Here is a 19,498-nt window from a genome sequence, read left to right on the forward strand (position 1 = left end):
CACACACACACACACACACACACACACACACACACACACACACACACTAGGGTCCACTGAGGTGTCTCAAACGCCTCTAATAGCAAACCTGAAACTTAAAGTTTTGTAAAAATTTAAAGAACCTGACCCTATGTAAGAAGTGGACGTAGTATTCGTCATGGGTTTGTGGACTGCCACTTTGAAGCCTCCAATTCTGCATTTTTGCCGTCGCCATCTTGAATTAGGGGCGTCGCCATGTTGGCTTTTTGCTACCAGTGAACGGAAGTTACCATATTAGGACCAAGTGGCAAGTGACGTAGAGAAGTTGTATACGACTCTGGTAGCGCTAGCAAACCTAAAGCATACTTTTCTCATAGACCTCCATACAATCAGACTTCTTTTTGCTACCGAAGTCGCTGCCTCCTGCTGGCCATTTGAAAGAATGCAAGTTTAAGACACTTCCGCATTGGCTTCACTTTTCAGAACTGGACGTTTCCGCGTGGGCGGGACTTAGTGTTGGTCAATTGCAGGGTGGAATATCTGCAGAGAGATAAAGCTTCCAGGTTTATAAATAAAGAGGGAACAAAAAAGTGTCCTTGTGCTTTCCTGCTATACCTGGAATGCTTTGGTGATGTATACCTATATGCCACACTTTTCTTCTGCACTGTTCTCTGCTCCCAGCCTCGAGAGAGCCAAAGATATTGAAGTGTCTCCACTAATCACGTCCCACTGATTGCATCCGTCAGCTCTCTCCACCAAACACTCTTGATTACAGCTCATCCTTGATGGATATTGATCACTCCATCTGTCAGTCTAACCATCTAAAGCCCTGCACCACCTCAACCTTATGAAATATTAACACCTACTGGCACAGGCCAATCTCCCAGATCAATGCATCTCAGACAGTGAGGTGCTCAAAACTTTGGAGAGAGAAGATCAGGCTTTTTAGCATCCTTCAAACCCAAGTAAGCCTCTGTGTTATTTCTTTGCAAATAAATCCTCATTCAGTCATTTCTACCCAGCTGCAGCGAGAATTATCCCTTCATGGGCATGATTGTGGGTTTTCAAGGAGAATAATAAAAAGTGAAATGTTTAATCAACCTAGCCACTGAAGGGCAGGAGGAAGAAAGGCTCAGCATGTGGAAAAAACAACACTGAAATGTTTCGGTTTCGGGAGAAAGAGCAGGTACTCACATTCACAAAGGCTTCTTGTGATTGTTTTACAAAATTTTGCCTTTAAGCAGGAACTTCCTCAAAGGATGAATACAGCAATATGTCTCCAGCGATGGAAACAATGCAAAAATTAGGAGGATGTTTTTTGACTGAAGCAGCAACTTTGCAGATTCACTACAAAGCAACAGCAGTTTGCCTGAAGGCTTCGAGGGAAAGAAGATAAAGAACAAAAGATTACACAATAGGTGAATTAAGGAAATTGTTTCTGTCATCTGTGTGTGTATATGATTTGTAAGGGAAAAAAGAGAGAGGGATGGATCTGTAAAGAGAAAAATAATTAAAATGGAGAGAGAGAGCGAGAGAGAGAGATACATAAAGAGAGACTGGGTTCATATAACTGAACAAGCGTCACGTCATAATAGATCAGCCCAATGGTCTGATAGAGCAGGAAACCTCTTTGATGGATGGCTTGCTGTCTTCGTCTTAATGGGCTCTATTGATAGAGGAGGCAAAGAAGCAGGGATCTATAAAATCTATACTCATCTGGATTGTGTAAACACCTCCTTCATCTTCTCTTTTTTGGCATTAACGGGAATGCCATGTGGGGAAAATAGCTGTTGTCTACTTATCCTGACAGATTTATCTGGATCCCGGTCTTTTGATTCATCATCCGACTCAGTTGCCGCTGAGCTTTTCTCCAAACGCTCCCTCGTCACTTCTGTTATTCTGGCACCATGGCGTTGCTGATACCACAGCTTCTTTGTGATTGCCATTCAGCCGACTGTGACAAATAGGTTCACACTTTCCTCTTCTCATTTCATTCATTTCCATCAATTTCTTTTGTCCCACCCTTCTCTTTCTCTTGTCCTCCATTCTAATCATTACATTGTGTTCCCAAACAACTGTAGCACGCATTTTGACTGAATTTCCAGACAATTGGAAAAAAGAAAATGCTAATTAATGAACCCATAGCAGAAAAAGACGGCACAACAAAATGACAAAAGAGCTCCAGTCAAACCTCAAACAGTGGAAAACAATGTATTATATAAATATTTCATGTATTGAGTTGAGGAACATGACACTCTCCTCATCGCTCCACACCGGCCCCCCCATCACGCACCCTTCAACTCCCCAAAATAAATAATCAAGTACAATAGAGAGATAACAATTACGCTGATAACAGTTGCTGCATCCTATGCAATGAGTGAAAAGTAATTGAGGAAAGTTTTCACTGACCACAGTTGATTGATGCGTCGTGTATATAAAGGCACAGCTGGTCCTGAGGAGATTCTATATGAGAAATGTCACAGGAAGGAGGGGTGCTGAGGTTGCTGCAGCAACCTCCCCATCCGCAGGTGGGTGAGCTATATTATGTGTATTGATCTTATTGTTTTTCTGTCAAGTTGCACCCCGCCTCTCTCGGTTCTCTGTCATCCGTGATATCTTCTATTTAATTATTGCAAGCACGGAGAGCTATCCAGATGGTTTCCAACCATATTTTGTAGAGTGTCTCGTCTTCTCTGTAAACCTAGTGATCTGTTATGGCACGAAGGTTTGGACTGGATTCAGACAGCCTGAACAAAGTATAGTTCAAATGCAACTTTCAACCAACAGCAGCACTTCAAACAGTTGGTTGTGTCGTCAGTGTTACACCTATGACTAAAACAGTGTACATTACTTAACAATGCTGCTTTTATACTCATTATTTCGCTGACAAGATGTGACATTGTGCTGCTGTCAAGATGTGATTTACAATGTTGCAAAAGGCATAATCAAAACATATTTTGCACCAAAGTAGCCTATATTTAAGCTGTAATACTCTATAATTATTAGCTAACTTACAAATAGCATAAAAAAGATATGAAATTAAATGTAAATCGACGATATATACATTATTTCCCATTTTTAAAGATTAATGAATGCTTAATAAAAGGGGACAGCCCTGGAAAATGAGAGGCCCGTCGAAGAAGTTTCCTCTGGCTTTGGGAAAAAGATCTATGATTATGATCAGTCTGTATGATTAAGTCTGTTGCATTTTATTTTATTTATACTCCAACTTTTCCATCTCAGCCAATACATCTCGTTTGTTTTTTGTTTGTATTTCTTTTCATTTGCAAATTAAAAATGCAAATCAAACTGAATGGAAATGAGCTCACTGACAAACAAGTTGTCACATTGCAGCAGTTACAAGATTCAGCGGGGTACATCCTCGTAGCATCATACGCATTTGAAAACAAACAACGCATGCTGTTTAATAATTTGATTCCAGACTATTGGGGGGGGAGGAATCTGGGGCGACCAACTTATTAAAATGAAAAAAAACAAAACAAGATGGAGAAGATTAAAAACGTGGCTTGTGGGGATGCGGTATTGAACCCACCTTATAGCCCAAACAGCTGATTGCAACATCTGACTCCCATCACCAAACACACTGCAATTCGACTTATCAATTTAAGACCCAGTGCAAGCCATTACAGAACTATGTCTGTTTTTTTCCCCCACATTTATTGAACAATATCCCCGAAGCCAAATATTTTGTCTAAAATCATCGACCGGTTTCATCTCTTACTGAAATGGGGCTTAAAAAGCTGCAAAGTCATTGTGAGGACATCCTCCGAAATAAGATGAATAAATTAGATCCACCCTTGCTGTATAACCCCACTGTGTCCCTGCTCTGCTGACTCACTGCGGTGGGCACGACGCAGCCTGAAGCACTAAGCTGATGTGTGGAGGCTTGAAGAGATACTGGTGCAACGACAGGAGGAGATAAAGACGAGGAGAGGAGGAGAGCTCTGTTTGCATGACCGTTAAAATAATCTCACTTCCAAATAAGTACATTAAAATGTTGACTGACAGTATTATGACAAAGATAATCAACTGTGTAAAGCTTTCTCTGCACGGAGTTCTTATTCAGACAGTTTATAGTGTGTACATGAGGATTTTGGAGGTTCTTACTCTCACTCTTTATGAGCCTAGACTTTTTTTTTTTTTTTTTTTATTCGCTTGAGTAAATTTGGAAAACTGTCAAAGGACCAATCTTTTTTCTGTGTTTTTCTGCAGAGCCAGTTCCGTTTGAGGCTACATTGAAATTCAGTTTTGTTAGAAAAGAGTTGGGCCAGTTTGGATAAATTAATGGCATTAATCACTACAAACTTTGCTGTGAGCTGCTCCGAAGTAACCTTTGACAAGCCTCAAAATATGATTTTGCGCCACAAACAAATGTTGCATGTTTTCATTTCATTGCTCATTTGAGTTTAGCATAAATCCCCATTTCTTTCACAAGTTAGTTTAGGTGTAGGTTGTGTAGGTTTTTGTTCCCAATAAGTTTGATGTCTTTGCATATTAGACATCAAAGAACCTGCATTCAACTAGTTTGAAGGCACATGAGTAAATGTGTTACTTGTGTGAGATAATCTGCATAATATAGTGTGAAGTGTGAATAATATTTTGTACATAAATTGTTGCATTCAATTCTAGGAAGTTGTTGCTTTACTTGTATAATGGATTTTTCTAAATAATGTATGAAGAATCAATTTTCCGCACTGTCGCATCACTGAACCGAGAGGATAATAGAATTACTCTTAACCACGGAAGCAGGCGTGCGACAGCTCAGATTGGAACATTGTTATCACAAATGGACCGTTAAGATAACACACTGTTATCGTGTGCGATTATCTAATAAAGTGTCGAAAAAATAAATAACGAGAAAATTAATTTGATTTTAATGCGTTTTTTAATGTGAACATTGTCAGGTGTGAATCCAGGGAAATTGAATGTAGACTGGAGGACAAGGATTGAAAAAAATAGTTTTAAAATTAAGCCTGCCATACAGAGAGGGATCCCCCCCCCCCCCCCCCCCCCCACATCTTCCTTTGCATCCCCTTCTCTTTTATACGCACGCATAAAAGCTGCTGTTCCCTCTGTGTCACTCATAAAACCTCAGGTAACGCAAGCAATCTCACCACAACTTGAGCTCCTGCTAGAAGGTCAGCATCACAATTCAACCGAGTGGAACAAAGTAAAATGAAAGCCATCAAACATACTATAACCTTCCGTCGCTGAGTGAGAGAGGGTTGGCGTCAGTCTCTGCCAATGTGTTTATCAACAAACAGAGCTTGTGGAGAGAGGATTGTGGCAGCTTGTGTGTGTGTGTGTGTGTGTGTGTGTGTGTGAGAGGAAGTAAAACAAATAGCACAGCATGTATAAAAACTTAACCTGCACTGTTTCACATGAACTCAAATACACAGGAGCTTAGAGAGAATAACTAACATGCCTCTTCAGGCTAATGTTGGCCTTCATTTTCAACTTCATTGACAGCCAGTTCTGGTTTTCCAATTTAGGCATCATTCATATTCTTCTCTTCTATGTTTAATCATACACATCATTTATTTAAATATCTCATACAGGCCAACAGAAAACTCTTTTCAAAGATGGTGGACTTTTTGCAAAGCAGACTCGCAACTTGTGTGATGGACAAAGGTGATCAGAAAAGAAGTAAAGAGGCGATGTCACTCACAAGTTGCAGTACTTGCTTGTACAAACATACTTTGTTACATACAATGACACTGGAGTATTAGGCGTTGATGCTCTGCTACGGAAGTGAGGGCTCCCAACATTAAGACACTCTAAATACTTTATGACTGGTTCACCACAAACCATGCAGCTTCTCTTATAAACCTCCTTCATAATTAATTTTCATCCGAGAGGTCGCAGGGACCTCGGCTGCTTGATTGCGTCAGGTCAGGTTAGGCCAGTCAAACTTCACAACCCGATGCCACCTCCTCTACATGCACTTGAACTGCCACGAAAGGAATATCGCATTGTAATGTGACTGCAGCAGGCGGCAACCTCCTGATCTGAAAAGTTAATTGAAACGTTTTGGTCGCATTTGTTAAAAAAAAAAAAGTTTTATCCCACGTTCAGTTTTATTTAGCTCCACCCACTCGTGTCACTTTTGGTTCCAAAAACAAGATGGCGACGGCCAAAGAGCCGAACTCGAGGTTTCAAAACTGTAGTCAACATATCAATAGGAGCAGTCACATTGACTATGTACATTTCTTATGTACTATCTATGGGCTGCACCTCCAGTCACAAATCACACCACTTTGCAGTGTTTTGGCCACTTTGTAGGCCTTCCCACTCACATGCATACAAACAAGTATTTTGCTGCTTCTGCTGCTAAAGCCTCCTCAGCTTTAGCCTCCAGCTGCTTTGATTCCGCTCTCTTTTTATGCACCCTGGGGTGGGTTTCTGTATTTCTAAACCGATTCCCATTGGAGGGATTATTTGCCATGCTTGTTGCTATTTAAGTGGATATTCTGTTTTTCCTCAGCAGGGAGCACCAGTAAGAACAGAATAATGCCATTACCATTTGATGTGACAAGTTCATTCACACATACAGTATATCCCCTTTAACCCCTTCATTCACTAATACCAACCTAATCAGGCAAGAGCCAATTCACAGATTGTCCTTGCACCCATGTATCAGACGTCTTTATCTAGCGCGGTCACATTTGAGATGAGGCTAGAGAGCTGTTTTAACCCCAATAACTCCACATGCACCGAGCTGCTGAGATTCTCTTGGCTCTGTTCCCAGTGGAGCTGAGGCAAAGTCTGGCCTACTTCTCACTTTACTGAGGTATTATTCTCTGCCAACACCGAGACACAATTGTACAATAAGAGACAAATGCAGTAGAGAGAGGGGGGGGTTGAACAATGTTCTTCATATACAAATAATACTTCGAAGCAGGACGATATAATGTTTCCTACACAAACTGTTCACTGCCATCGGAAAATATATAAGGTATCTGTAAAAATGCTCAATGTCAACATATTCCGTATCATCCATCAGTTAAGTGTGTGTTTCTTTTCTGTGCGTCCCTCCAAGGTCTCTAATGGACCTGGGCTACGTGGGGAGCGTGCCGAACAAAAGTTCACATTCATTAGTCATAACCTGCTTCTTGGCGCCGCAACCTCTGCTATACCTCAGCTCCTGCTGTTCCCCGAGCTCCCTCAGACACTTGAGTGAAGCCCCAATATATCTCACCCACTTCACCCAACACAAAACACTGGCCTGGATCCATACAGCGTTAGCTTCACGTTGGGTCCGTCTGCAGCAGCACACAGCCTCGTGCTGTAAGTAGCATTCTGGTAACTTGTGCGGCTGCCAATGTAGCCTACTAACCATGGGCCACTGACTTGCGAGTATTCTGCATTAGCATTAAGTTAACTTGTTTGTAAAAAAAACAGGGGGCATATTTAAGATTCTATGACTCTGTTCTGGGGGTTTTGCATACAGTACAAATACTGGAGGCCAAGCAATCTGCCGACACAACTGGCCCAACGGGCACTATACACTACTCAACACAAACTTTATGTTGCAGAGAAATCAAGCAGATTTCCCTCTAAATAAAAAGTTGAAGCAGAAAAAGGCAGGAAGAGGTTTTTATCACTATTTGTTTAGAATATTTCTAACAATGCCTCAGAATGAATGTGGGGATGATCAATTGATGTTTGATGTAAAGCCTTCATAATTTATTTGAAACATATTTAATATTTCGGCGCCTCTGTAGTCAGGACCATCCTGTCCCAGCTGGAGGACGATAAGAGAGAATAGCTTTGTGCTGCCTCATTATTTTGGCGCTGTCTGCTTGGTGGGCTGCTTCGAATGAACAGAGCAGGTGTCACCGCATTGGGCTGAAGCAGCTCTACAGTGCATTAGCACAATAATGGCTGCAGGTGTATTTATTTACTGCTGAGCTCGAACTACCATCAAAATATTAACACCTCTCTGAATATATTCACCTCCACTTTGTAGAATTCTGCTGCTTCTCTTTCTCACGCTCCCCGTTTCGTAATCGTGTCTGAATGTGGGGAGGATGTGTGCGTTGTGTGTGAATGTGTGTTCAAGCTGAAATGCTCTTTGTGTGGTTGTAGTCCTTTGATGTGCAGTCCTTTTGTAATTTCTGCCACAATTTGACAAGCAGGAGGAGGTTGCACTACGTCTGATTACAACCCAGGAAACGCCAGCGTGATTGTTTCCCTAACAAAACAAATGTTAATCCCTATTACACCATGAATATCTGTGAGATTAATTAGGGATAATCAATTTGCTCTCGGGACAAGACCACTGTGTAAAAAGCAAAACAAAAAACATGGTGCTACAAAACCCGGATAAACAACGAAACTGCTCGCTTATTCAGTTTTTTTGCACATGCTCATTATTTGCTGAGAGTCACCATCTGCATCATGAATATATCTCACATACAAGAAAACACAATCACACACAAACAAATGCACTCCCCCTCTTAATTACTGCAAACTGTAAATATAGCACCAATATAAAACTTAACATGACATTTTTCTGTGAAATAGTAAAAAGGGTTAGAGTTAAAATATCTGTCATATCATATTATGCAAAATGCTACTGTCGCATAGTGAAAACATTGGGCCAAAGGTGTATGACATACTAGTATTTTCGGGAGCAGTTGAAGAAGTACCGAGATCTTTCCTACGCAGTACCCACTGGTGAAAAAAATACTCCATTAAAAGTCCTGCATTCAACATCCTGTTCAAGCTAAATTGTAGAAGTATTATTAACAAAATATATGTAATGTATTGTAATCAAAAGTACTCCCTATGCAGATTGCTTATACTAATGCAACAATGTTTAGTTGCTTATTGATGTAGTTTGATGAACTTAAAAAAAAGGTATTTTGGACATTTCTCCAATACTAGTTTTTCTGATGAAATATTCAATATTAGATGATACTCAGTAATTTGATTAGCTCAGCATTAAGGTCGTTGCCATCCATCTTGGCTCTGGACAAGATATTTTTAGGCGAGCAAAAGGGTTACAACTAACGTTCACAAACAGAAAACACACTGTGAAAGGGTTAAAAAGTTGTCAGACGAAAACACGGACAACTCCTTGAACGGACAGCGCTGTGGTATCGACCTGTCAATCAAAATGTAACCAGGTCCTAAAGCACACCCCTGCTTTATCGGTTATATCACTCTAAATAGGACCATAATTTACTTAAATTAACATCATGCTGTGTTGAGGAAGACTTGAAACTAGTTGACCTTAACATAAAAAAAACCTCTAGAGCCAGTGTTTGGTTTGTCCTTTCTGGGCTACTGTAGAAAACTGCCGATGCAACATGGCGGATTCCGTTAAGAGGACCAAGAGCTCATTCTGAGCTCACAGAAACATGATTCTTAGTTTAAGGATTAATGAAAATAATATCTTCCATTTCTGCTCATAGATCCCCCTAAATCCTACACACTGGCCCTTTAAGTTAATGTACTCGGGTACTGTCCACCTTCATCCATCCCAGAAATATTTCTCAACTTGTAGTGTATATTATCAGTTTCAAACAGCCAATAGAATTTACCAGTCTGCTGCCAAACACACTACACACACGCTACAGTGTGTGTTGTGTGTGTGTGTGTGTGTTACGCGCTTGCAAATTCCCAAAATGCAGATTGGTTGCAGTCACTTTAGATTCATATGAACAGGTGAAAATCTGAAGTGTTGACAGAGAAGCATGGCCAGGTGGGTTCCTCTGACACCTGCTGTCTGACACAACCAGAGCATGACACATACATTGATGCCTCAATAGACCTCAAGAGACCAAGTGGCTCTTTGCTGTCAGATAGGGGTAAACAAGTGAAAGAGCTTACAAGGAACTCTGAAACCGCTTCAGATCAGACTCATTCAAGTGCATCTGGTTGTAAAGTTGCTCATGTTCCCTTTTGGGCTCTGGTGCTTTGATATTTGCTTTTGATATTTGGACATAAACTGACACACAGCAGCTCTCAGCAGCTTGCAATTATCACTAAAACCACTGGTATTCTAATGTTTAGCCTCCGTCTTATTCTCTAATCCATTTCTTTAAATCACTGGCAAGCAACGAAGGACCAAGTCCCATCGGGTTAGGTCTGACTTTACCGAGGATTAAACACAACATTCTGTGTCTTGGATTTGTTAAAACATCAAAGATTCTTCCATTGTGCCAGTTACTCATTCAGAATCAGAATTACCACATTGAATGAGTGCAGCTGTAAGGGTACACTGAGGAGGATTAGTTTGGATTAGAACCGAGTGATACAGGAACTCAGTGGGGACTCAGGATGTCATTATTTCTGCAGGCCCGGGGAATACTCCCTCCAAAGAAGGACTGCTGAGACTTTTTCACTGCCATCAACAAATTCTGCAGTAAACACTGGCCAGACCCTCTGTCCTTGACTCATGCATTACTTTTAATTAACTACCAAGAATTCAATCTCTGGGGATAAATTATACAAAAATGTGGTGGATTCTAATTGTCTCTGTTAAGAGAGATTCAAACTCTCTGTAAACAAAATGTTAAGGTTTTTATGGGCTCAACAACAACCATGTTTAAGTCCAAGTTTTCACAATGTTGCTTGCACACTGCTGCCAGGTTTGAGTTTATAACAGTCAACATAACAGACGTTGAAGTCTCAGCATATGAATACACCAGAGGACAGGCAGAAATGAATGTAAACAGCATTTGTTGAAGAATCTTTGATTTATTGAATAATTCATATAGAATACTTTATGTTTCAACTACAGTATCTCAATCTTTCTCAAGTTGAATTTTAGGAGGAAGTATATTTGGGTTTTGTGTCTGTTTTGGTTCACTAGCAGGGAGCAGCAATCTCTTTTTAAGACATACAAAGACTATCTGGTGAACATAGTGGAGCATTTATCAGTTAAAGAGACAGACAGGAGTTAGTGGAGACAAAATAAAACGGCTAAAAAGAAAGTGAATGTTTGATGGGTCACTAGAAACAAACCTCCAAATGAATCTTGATGCTCATGCTCCAAAATGAATGTGAACGCGTGAACAGGGAACTGTTGGTCCACGCGTTCTACTGTCCGCATGCCGAAGTGCCCTCGAGCAAGACAGTGAACCCCAAGTTACTCCTCGGGCGCTTTTTGTTTTAGTGACTTGTGAACTTGTGGCCCGTTTGCTACCGCTGAATTTGATGACTTCACTTTTTTATCGGAACACAAATGAGACAATTAGCTAGCGCACCTCGTGGTACCTCCGCCTCACTCACTGCCGCTGTGAGACCAGTTAGGACAGCGATCGGCAGCTCAGTAGTCTCCTACTGGCAGGGAGTGACGGACCATTTAGACCCAGCCCGCTGTTTGACTCATTTTCTGAAGCATGAAAGCATTGTGAAATTGGCAAACTGGGTAGCTGACCAGCCAGCCACTAAATGACAACTCACTGCTTCATCCACACACTCTTATCACAGCGTAGATATAAGTACACCACACGGGTCCAGGCAACAGATGAGTCGTACAAGGAGTCAACTGTATGACCAATAATAGAACATTTCCACCTTTTCTTAAGGTAATGCACACACACTGTGCTTTATAGTTGCAACATTATAAGAGTTTAGCAGATTTAACTTCCAAGTGTCATTGAATGTTCTCTTGCAAATTCATTCATGTATTTTTTTTTTAATGCAGCTCCACATCATTTTTACTAAAAATCAACTGTACACCAGACATTTTTTTTAGAAAGAAAAATCTCCAGCAAGCTCCAAGAATGAAAATCTATTCATCCATTTCCTGCTAAAATTAAAGATATTCCTACGTGATCAAATTACCAATCTTGAACCGCAGTATCTGCTTGGATACTGATGCCATCAGAGTTCAGCAGAAAGCTGTGTAGGGAGTTCAGCGAGCTATGATTCATGTTCTCGCTTGCCAATGAATATCTTTGCCACGTGAAATTGCCTAATAAATATGCGCCGGATCGCAGTGACTACACATGACTGGGATTTTATGGTTCGTAAAGGGGATGAGAAGCTCAAAGGCATAAAATAAGTCATCACCTTGTGCAGCCTGCGTTTCATGTTAACACTAAACAATACAAGTATTAAATAAAGTCTAAATTGTAACATTAAATCACACTGAATTGTTTCTAATGCTGCACAGAGCACTTAAGAAATATCCTTAATACAATTTATGTTTTCTCATGTAGTTAGTCCTTTAAATTGGGATTCTTATTTGCAGGTATGTTTTTTTTTTTTTTTAAAACACATCAGAAGTTACTTTTGCTCTGAAAGGGATCCCTTCAAAGTCACCCTGTAGATTTCAAAGGACGGGCAGCGGACATGAAAAACAATATGTACCTGAAAATGTGCATTGATAGCTTCCCTTTTGTTCCTTAGAAGGTTTCTTGACATTTGTCCGGGCATTTTGCAACATGACAAAAACAAATGAGCGCACACACACTGCACAGCCGGTGGGAATTGAGTATCCAACAACAAGAAAAATAGTACTTATGCTCCGTTTCTCTTCAAAGATCGGTGAGAAAAGAGTATTTTTCACAGACGTTAGTTTGCTAAAAGCTTGAGGCCTGTTGAAGAATTGAAGTTGGTTTATAGACAGAAACTCACAACTCAAACTCTGCAAGAGACAAGAAATCTCATCTGTAAAATAAATCTTTCTTTTTAGTCCTAAAGTCTCTGGTTTGTTTAGATTACATTTTGAAAGATTTGTCCCTGCTGCAAGAGGAAATAATGTTTTAAGAATAAAATGGAGAACTTGGTGGATTTTTTTATGGATACTCGTCATAAACAGAGTAAATGTAAGCCATTAGTTGGATAAATGATTGTGATCAATATTTTCTCCATTTAGAGATGTGATGCGTCCTACAATGTGGAGCGAAAGCACGACATTAACTCATTCATGAGGGTTCGCAGCATCAGGTTTGAGACTGAAATAATAAGTTACTTAATAATCACATTTGTCTTATATTGAAGGTGACCACTTACAATTACAATTTATTTAATTGTATTGACAGATAAATATAAATCCCTATATTTTCTACAATATTATGTATCAAACAGAGTGCAATTATTCTAATCAACCTGCAAATTGTTCAGAAAAACTACGCTCTCCTGAAGCCTTTGAGGCTGTTCAATGCACCTACTAAATAAAAGTCTGGGATGGATCAAACAATAGATCATTGATTTGGCTACTCTTCAAGTTTTACTAATTACGGGGTCATAAATATGAGTCGTACTAAAGCAAAGGCCATCGGGTCATTGAAACGAAAGGTTAACCTCTTAAGAGTACATTAGGTATAATGTGCTTGAGAAGCTTTTAAGTATTGGTGGACATTTTAGCCTGATGCCAATTCCTTAGCAAAATGCTAAATACTCTGCTGAGAATGTTCTTTAAGGCACTCAGGTTTGTGCAGCATCCAACAACAGTCTCGTCGTGGTTTCCCAACCTCTGAGCTCTCTTTGCGGTCACGTTCCAGCAGCTCAGAGGAATATGGGAACAGGCATCTGAATAAACAGCTCGCTAAGTAAACAGGCCTGCAGTTCAACAGCTACTATTGTCATACTGGTGAGACCAGATGATAATGAAAAAATATGCAATAGGGCTGTACAAACACACTAACAGCAGCAGCAGCAGCAGCAGCAGACACACACACACACACACACACACACACACACACACACACACACACACACACACACACACACACACAATTTCTGAGCAGATGCTGGCTGACAGGTTTGAACACATGCTGGTGAAAAGGTGAGTCAACAACCTCCAATATTGTCAACAGCATCAAGTCTCCTCACCTTCCGTGTGTCCGTGTGTGTGTATGTGTGTGTGTGTGTGTGTGCGCGGGCGCGCGTTGGATGCTGACAATTAAAAATATAAACTGGTGGTGAGAGTGTGATAAACACAAACCTGTACTGTATGTATCTCGGCTGTGTAGATGTACGACTCACTCCGAGTTCTCCCTTATCTCAGATAAACAAGATAGAATAGAACTAGACAGAATAGAATAAGACAAAGAATAGAATTTAAAAAAAAAAAAAAAACTGAATAAGACAGAGGAATAGAAACAGAATAAGATGAAAAAAGTAGTAAAACAGAATAGAGTACTATATAATAGAATAAGACAAAAATAGAATGATACAGAGAGGAATGGAAACAGTCTGAAGCCCATTATCTTTTGTGTTATTCTTAGATAAAACAGACAGACATATTCATTAAAAATAATAAATGGAAGGAAGAAGAAAGGGTAAAGTTGTACATCATCTTTCCGGCAGACGATTGGCTGTCTGATCGCCAGAGGCATCACTTCTCATCCTAATTACTCTTCAAGCATCGACTATCAGCTCTCATGTTCCGCCTTAATGTATCCCTCCAACCACTAAAACTGGTCCTGCATCAGCTTAAAGTTGAGCTTGATACTTTGCGTCCCAAAGGTTCGTAAAACGGGGGCACGATTTGCATTTTTCCTCCCCCCCCCCCCTCATGCTTGTGGCTCATTGAGGACTCGTCCAGAAAGACGAATGGAAATGCAGTCCAGCACATACATATTTCATAAGAAAGCAACCTTTCGTGTAATAACAAATGTTGTGAATCAGTAGGTCGGTTTACGACCAAGAGTATTACATTATGTGGAGAGGCTGAATGTTTAATTATTTCATGGGAAATGCATTTGTGGAATAAGTAACACTAAATGATAATATGGAATCACAATGGTCTGTGTTTAAAGGCTTTATTATAAGTATAAGTGGGGCGACTGTGGCTAAGTGGAGAGCAGGGCCGTTCTTCAATCGGTTCGATCCCCGGCTCCGGCTCCACTAAACATGTGTCCTTGAGCAAGACACTTAACCCCAAAAATTGCTCCCGTAGCTGCACCTACTGTGTATGAATGTGATAGAATCTGAATTGTAAGTCACTTAAGATAAAAGCGTCTGCTAAACGATTGTACTGTGAACGGTGCTCAACATTTTTAACTTTTCCAGTCAAAGATGAGTCACATGAAACTTTTTGCTGTGACATTTTAAAACTTGCCTACAGTAAAAACCCATCTGACACTTGTAAAATGTTCCACGTGTTTATTTTCTGAACATCTCTCTTTTTCTTTCTGAATTTCAAAAACAGACTTTTGTTCAGTTGTGTGAATGTAATGCACATACATTAAAAAGCCACAACCCCACATGGCCGACAGCTTTTTATTTTTGTGGAGGATGGTTTTGTCTCTTTCACAGTGAGTCTAACAACGGCGATTTATTGACGCTGAAACCCGACATGAAGCGAAACAGATACGATGCTTTCAACATCGTAAATCGTGACCCCAGAACCTCTTTCTCCTGAGGTGACTGTACTGGAAAACATGCGAGTGGTATTACATCACATCTCAGCTGCGGTTATTCTTCTGAAGTAGCCTTTCACAGCCATGTGTTTGCAGATACACTGAGATATCTGCCTGTGTAATGTGGTAAAAATGTAATCTACTAGTCAGACTAGTAGATTACCCATTCAGACTTTCATCTTTCTTTACTTTCTCTCTCCTGCACTTCTTTAGACAATTCCCTTTTTTCTCTTCCTTGTTCTTTGAGTTTATTGCATTTGCTCTCAACTCATTTATTCTTTGTACACTCCTCCTTTTGCTCCGTAACAGCCCTTACTTTTACACAATGAGGTTAGAGGTCAGGGTCAGACACAAAACAGCCTCTCAGCAGGCTGGATGCTTACCAAAACAGGGACAGAATACCAGGTCCTATACTTCTGTGTGGCATTTTTAAACACAAATTTATCATTGCCAAATTAACTGCGATGTGAAAAGATGCCACAGATCTGGCGCGGAGGAGCTGGTGTCTTGTAGTTTTTTTCCTTCTGGTAGGGAATAAGCCAGAAATGTTGCGTGCCTGAGCCCGGCTCAGGTCGAGTCTTGTGAACCGCTGCTATTGTTCATTATCTCTGGATAAACCCTGCTTTCCCAAAAATGTAGTAAGTTGCCCTTTACTGACCAAGAGAACATGTTAGCTTTGTTTTGAAATATGTTTTTCACTCCATACTATTTCTAGAAACCCTTTAAAAGTTTCAACTCAGTTTGCTCCAGAACAACAACAAAAAAGGAGCAACAGTGTGACTTGCTTCTTGTTTTGTGCTCTAAAGGCAATCCAGCAGATCTGACCCGACAGCTCCAAATGGAAAATGCAGTGTCGCCATTGTGAAGGAACCTGCCAGTGAAATGTACTCCGAGTTAATTTCACGTTTGATCTGAAGAACTTAAAAACATCATCAATCTCAGTTTGTATTCATTGTTCTAGTTTAAGTTTTATGTTTATCTGCAGCACCATGAAACAACTGACTTAACTCAGAGTGAGAATAGATTTGTATTATCCCATTTAATATTGATTTTAGTTCATATATATTGTCGTATTAATTTTTCCTGTTTTTTAATTTTGTTAAATACACATTCTTATGGAAATCCACAATGAAATTTCAGAACAACCCAATGCAAGGGTGCCATGGTTCGAACAATGTTGGAAAACAAACTATTCCACAGAACAGCTGTTTGCAACTGGAGTGAGCTCGTGGGGATTCAAAGTCTCTCCCTTGAGCCTGTAACACCAACAATAACAAGTTTGGAAAACCTTGGACTCAAATGTATCATTATAGCTACCAAAGTTTTATTCACAGCATTTGGTTCAAACATAAAGCGAGAGTGACTATGAACAGGTCGGTGAGGCCAAAAATATTCCAGACTCAAACTCTTAGCAGCACCACGGAATCCCAAACTATACCGATTCATCAATAAGAACAAAAAATACTTTAAAACAAAAACAGCGTTCGTATTTAGCTCTTACCTTTCTGTAGACGATCATGTTGGGGGAGTTGTCGTCCGGGTCCACAATGCTCATGGACCTCATGGACAGTAGAGGTCGGGTCAGGTTCTTGTGGACACTCTTCTGCGGTTCCTCAGACCCTTCATCAGTCTCGGTCGCCTCCACAGGGCTCTGTTGTTGCTCCTCCTCCTCCTCCTCTTCCTCCTCCGGCTGCTGCTGCTGCTGTGCCTCAGCCATCACTAAAGTCTCCCTTTCAGTCTTCTGCGTCGAGTTATCCTCTCTTCTTTATCAGCGTCAGTCTTTCTCTTCCTCCTTTATGTCTTTGATGCTCTCTCAGTGTCTCGAAGCTGCTGTATGGTGAGAGAGAGAGATGAATTACAACTCAATGCTGGTCTGCCATCCCTCTCGTCTTTTTTTTCTCATCTCCTGTCAGCAGGCACAGGATGGATAATATGAGGGCATCATATATTGTCCTAGTTTTCTGTGTTATCTGTAGCCTGATACTCCTCCCGCTTCGCTGTCACATGAGATTGAAGTTACAGGAGAATAGAAGACATGTTGAACTTTTGCACCGTTTTGTCCCTGCGGCTTCTTTCTTTATCCTAATACGTAAGAGGAACATTTCAAGCTTATTTGCCATTATAGATAGTGACTCATGAATAACTGTACATTTCAACTCAACTTTTGCAAGTTTTCTAAACTTATACTTAAATGATAAATAATTCAATACATGATGGGAGTTGGAAAAAAAGGAAATCTCAGATACATGGATCATAGCTTGTTGAGTTGCTCACGAAGTCCAGAAACAAAACTGTAGATATACATTTCTGATTAAGGAAGCACAAAAATGTCTATCTCACTTCATTATAACATTACAGAATAACCATTGACAGAAACACCAGTACACCAACATATGACCCCCATCCTGCGGGCGCACACACACACACACACACACACACACACACACACACACACACACACACACACACACACAACTGGCATCCAATAACTCAGGCCTCTTTTCTGACGGACTGAAAGCTGTCAAAATATTGACACCCGAGGATCGATGAGCTGAGACGATGTGAGAAAAAGAAGAAAAACAGCAGCACAGAGAGGAGACGAAATTCAGGACAGGAAACATGCGGGCCGTGTGCAGGAAGAAGAGAGGAGAGTAGAATAGAGAACACAGGAGTTGGTGAGAGAAATATATCAGGTTTGGCACTGAAAAGATGCCAATCCAAACCGTTTGGTTGATTGCAAACCACACAAGAAAAAACAAGTCTTAGTTTAATGCCGGAAACTTCCTTTGTGCAAACAAATGAGTAACGAAACAAGGATTCAGATTTTCTGTCAATCTGCTGTATCTCAGGAAACAGTATTTGAAGAAGTTGGATACATTTATAATCAGATGTTTATGATTAAATTAGTTGTAAAACCTTCCTCCCTACCCTCTGGGTGGTACACAGCCTGCTCTCTTGTTTCCAGGCAGGTTGAAGTAAAACACTTTTAAAAAGATCAACACACTCCCAATGAACAGCAGCAGTGCAGGAAGGTCAAAACCGTCAAATGTAGAGGAGACAAAGCTCTGCAGGCTTCTCTGGACCTTCATCTGCAAAAGTTTGACAAAAGGAATCCCAGAGCATTTAATGACATCAACTAGACCACACCTGCGCATTGCCGTGCAGGTGCTCATGGGAAATGCAGTTCACGGCTGTAGTTCTCAAGTCCAAATACGCTGGAAATTCCAGAAATATAACATGTCACAAAAACTAAGAAGGACACCGAATAATAAAGAGATAAAATACAGCACAAACAATCTGGAAAGTGAAGTATATCCCTCAAATACAACAGTCAATTCTGTGTATACTGTATTCCTTACAAAATCTTTGACAAAGTATTTTTTCGGCAATTAACCCGGTGGGGAACCGCAGTAGAAAAAAATATAAAGCCACCGGCAGCAGTCAGTTAGCTTAGCACAAAGACTAGCGACAGGGGGGAACAGTACAGCAGCACCTGGCCTAGAATTAGTCCGGTAAAAGCAGAACTTGTTTTTCTTTTTTTGCTGTTAATTAGTGAGCATTAGAGGTGCTGGCGGCAAATTACATTTGGACAGAGCTAAGCTAGCTGTTTGTCCTTGTTTCCCGTCTTTATGCTACACCTACTTTACAGACATGAGCGTGGTAATAATCCTCTTATGTAACTCTTGGAAAGAAAGCAAACAGCTAGCCTGGCTCAGTGCAAAGATCATCAGACTGTCTGAAGCTCACAAATTAACACGTTGTTCATTTAATCTGAAAACAAACAGTAATGAAATGACAACAATGCACGTATGACTTTAGAGGAAGTTACAAGTTTGCCAGCTAATTCTAAGAGACAAAGTGAACACTCATACGTATTTCCAAAAACGTACACTGTTTTAAAATGATTCTACATGACACTGTGTTACTATTAGAGTTTACAGCAGTTGCACATGACATAATCAGTATTGACCTTTTTTGAAGGCTGCAAAAATAATGTGCTCCAGTTTTCAAAACTGACTTTTAATGCTGGCTGGCTGTGAACTCTAAGTAGAGCATTGGTCGTTTCCGGGTGAATGCAGATTGTGTGTGTGTGTGTGTGTGTGTGTGTGTGTCCGTGTCCGTGATAGAGAGAGAGAGAGAGAGAGAGAGAGAGAGAGAGAGAGAGAGAGAGA

The 19,498-nt window shown here is 40.5% G+C and overlaps 1 protein-coding gene across 5 annotated transcripts in view; it reads right to left on the minus strand.

Moving 5' to 3' along the window:
* LOC116391165 (regulator of G-protein signaling 6-like) overlaps nt 1-19,498 on the minus strand; it is a 73,080-nt gene that overhangs the window by 50,861 nt on the left and 2,721 nt on the right. The window contains exons 1-2 of one of the 5 annotated variants that reach the window (XM_031861464.1): nt 18,255-18,489; nt 16,828-17,153 (exon numbers count right to left, since the gene is read on the minus strand). In XM_031861464.1, coding sequence (XP_031717324.1) covers nt 16,828-17,043 — 216 coding nt within the window. In that variant the 5' untranslated portion in view covers nt 17,044-17,153; nt 18,255-18,489. Of the gene's footprint in view, nt 1-16,827; nt 17,157-18,254; nt 18,490-19,498 lie in introns of those variants that run through there. The other 4 variants (XM_031861462.1, XM_031861463.1, XM_031861466.1 and 1 more) reach the window with 4 other exon arrangements.

Source organism: Anarrhichthys ocellatus, unplaced genomic scaffold, assembly GCF_004355925.1.
Source record: "Anarrhichthys ocellatus isolate YVR2014 unplaced genomic scaffold, GSC_Weel_1.0 scaffold25, whole genome shotgun sequence".
NCBI classification, from domain to species: Eukaryota; Metazoa; Chordata; class Actinopteri; order Perciformes; family Anarhichadidae; genus Anarrhichthys; species Anarrhichthys ocellatus.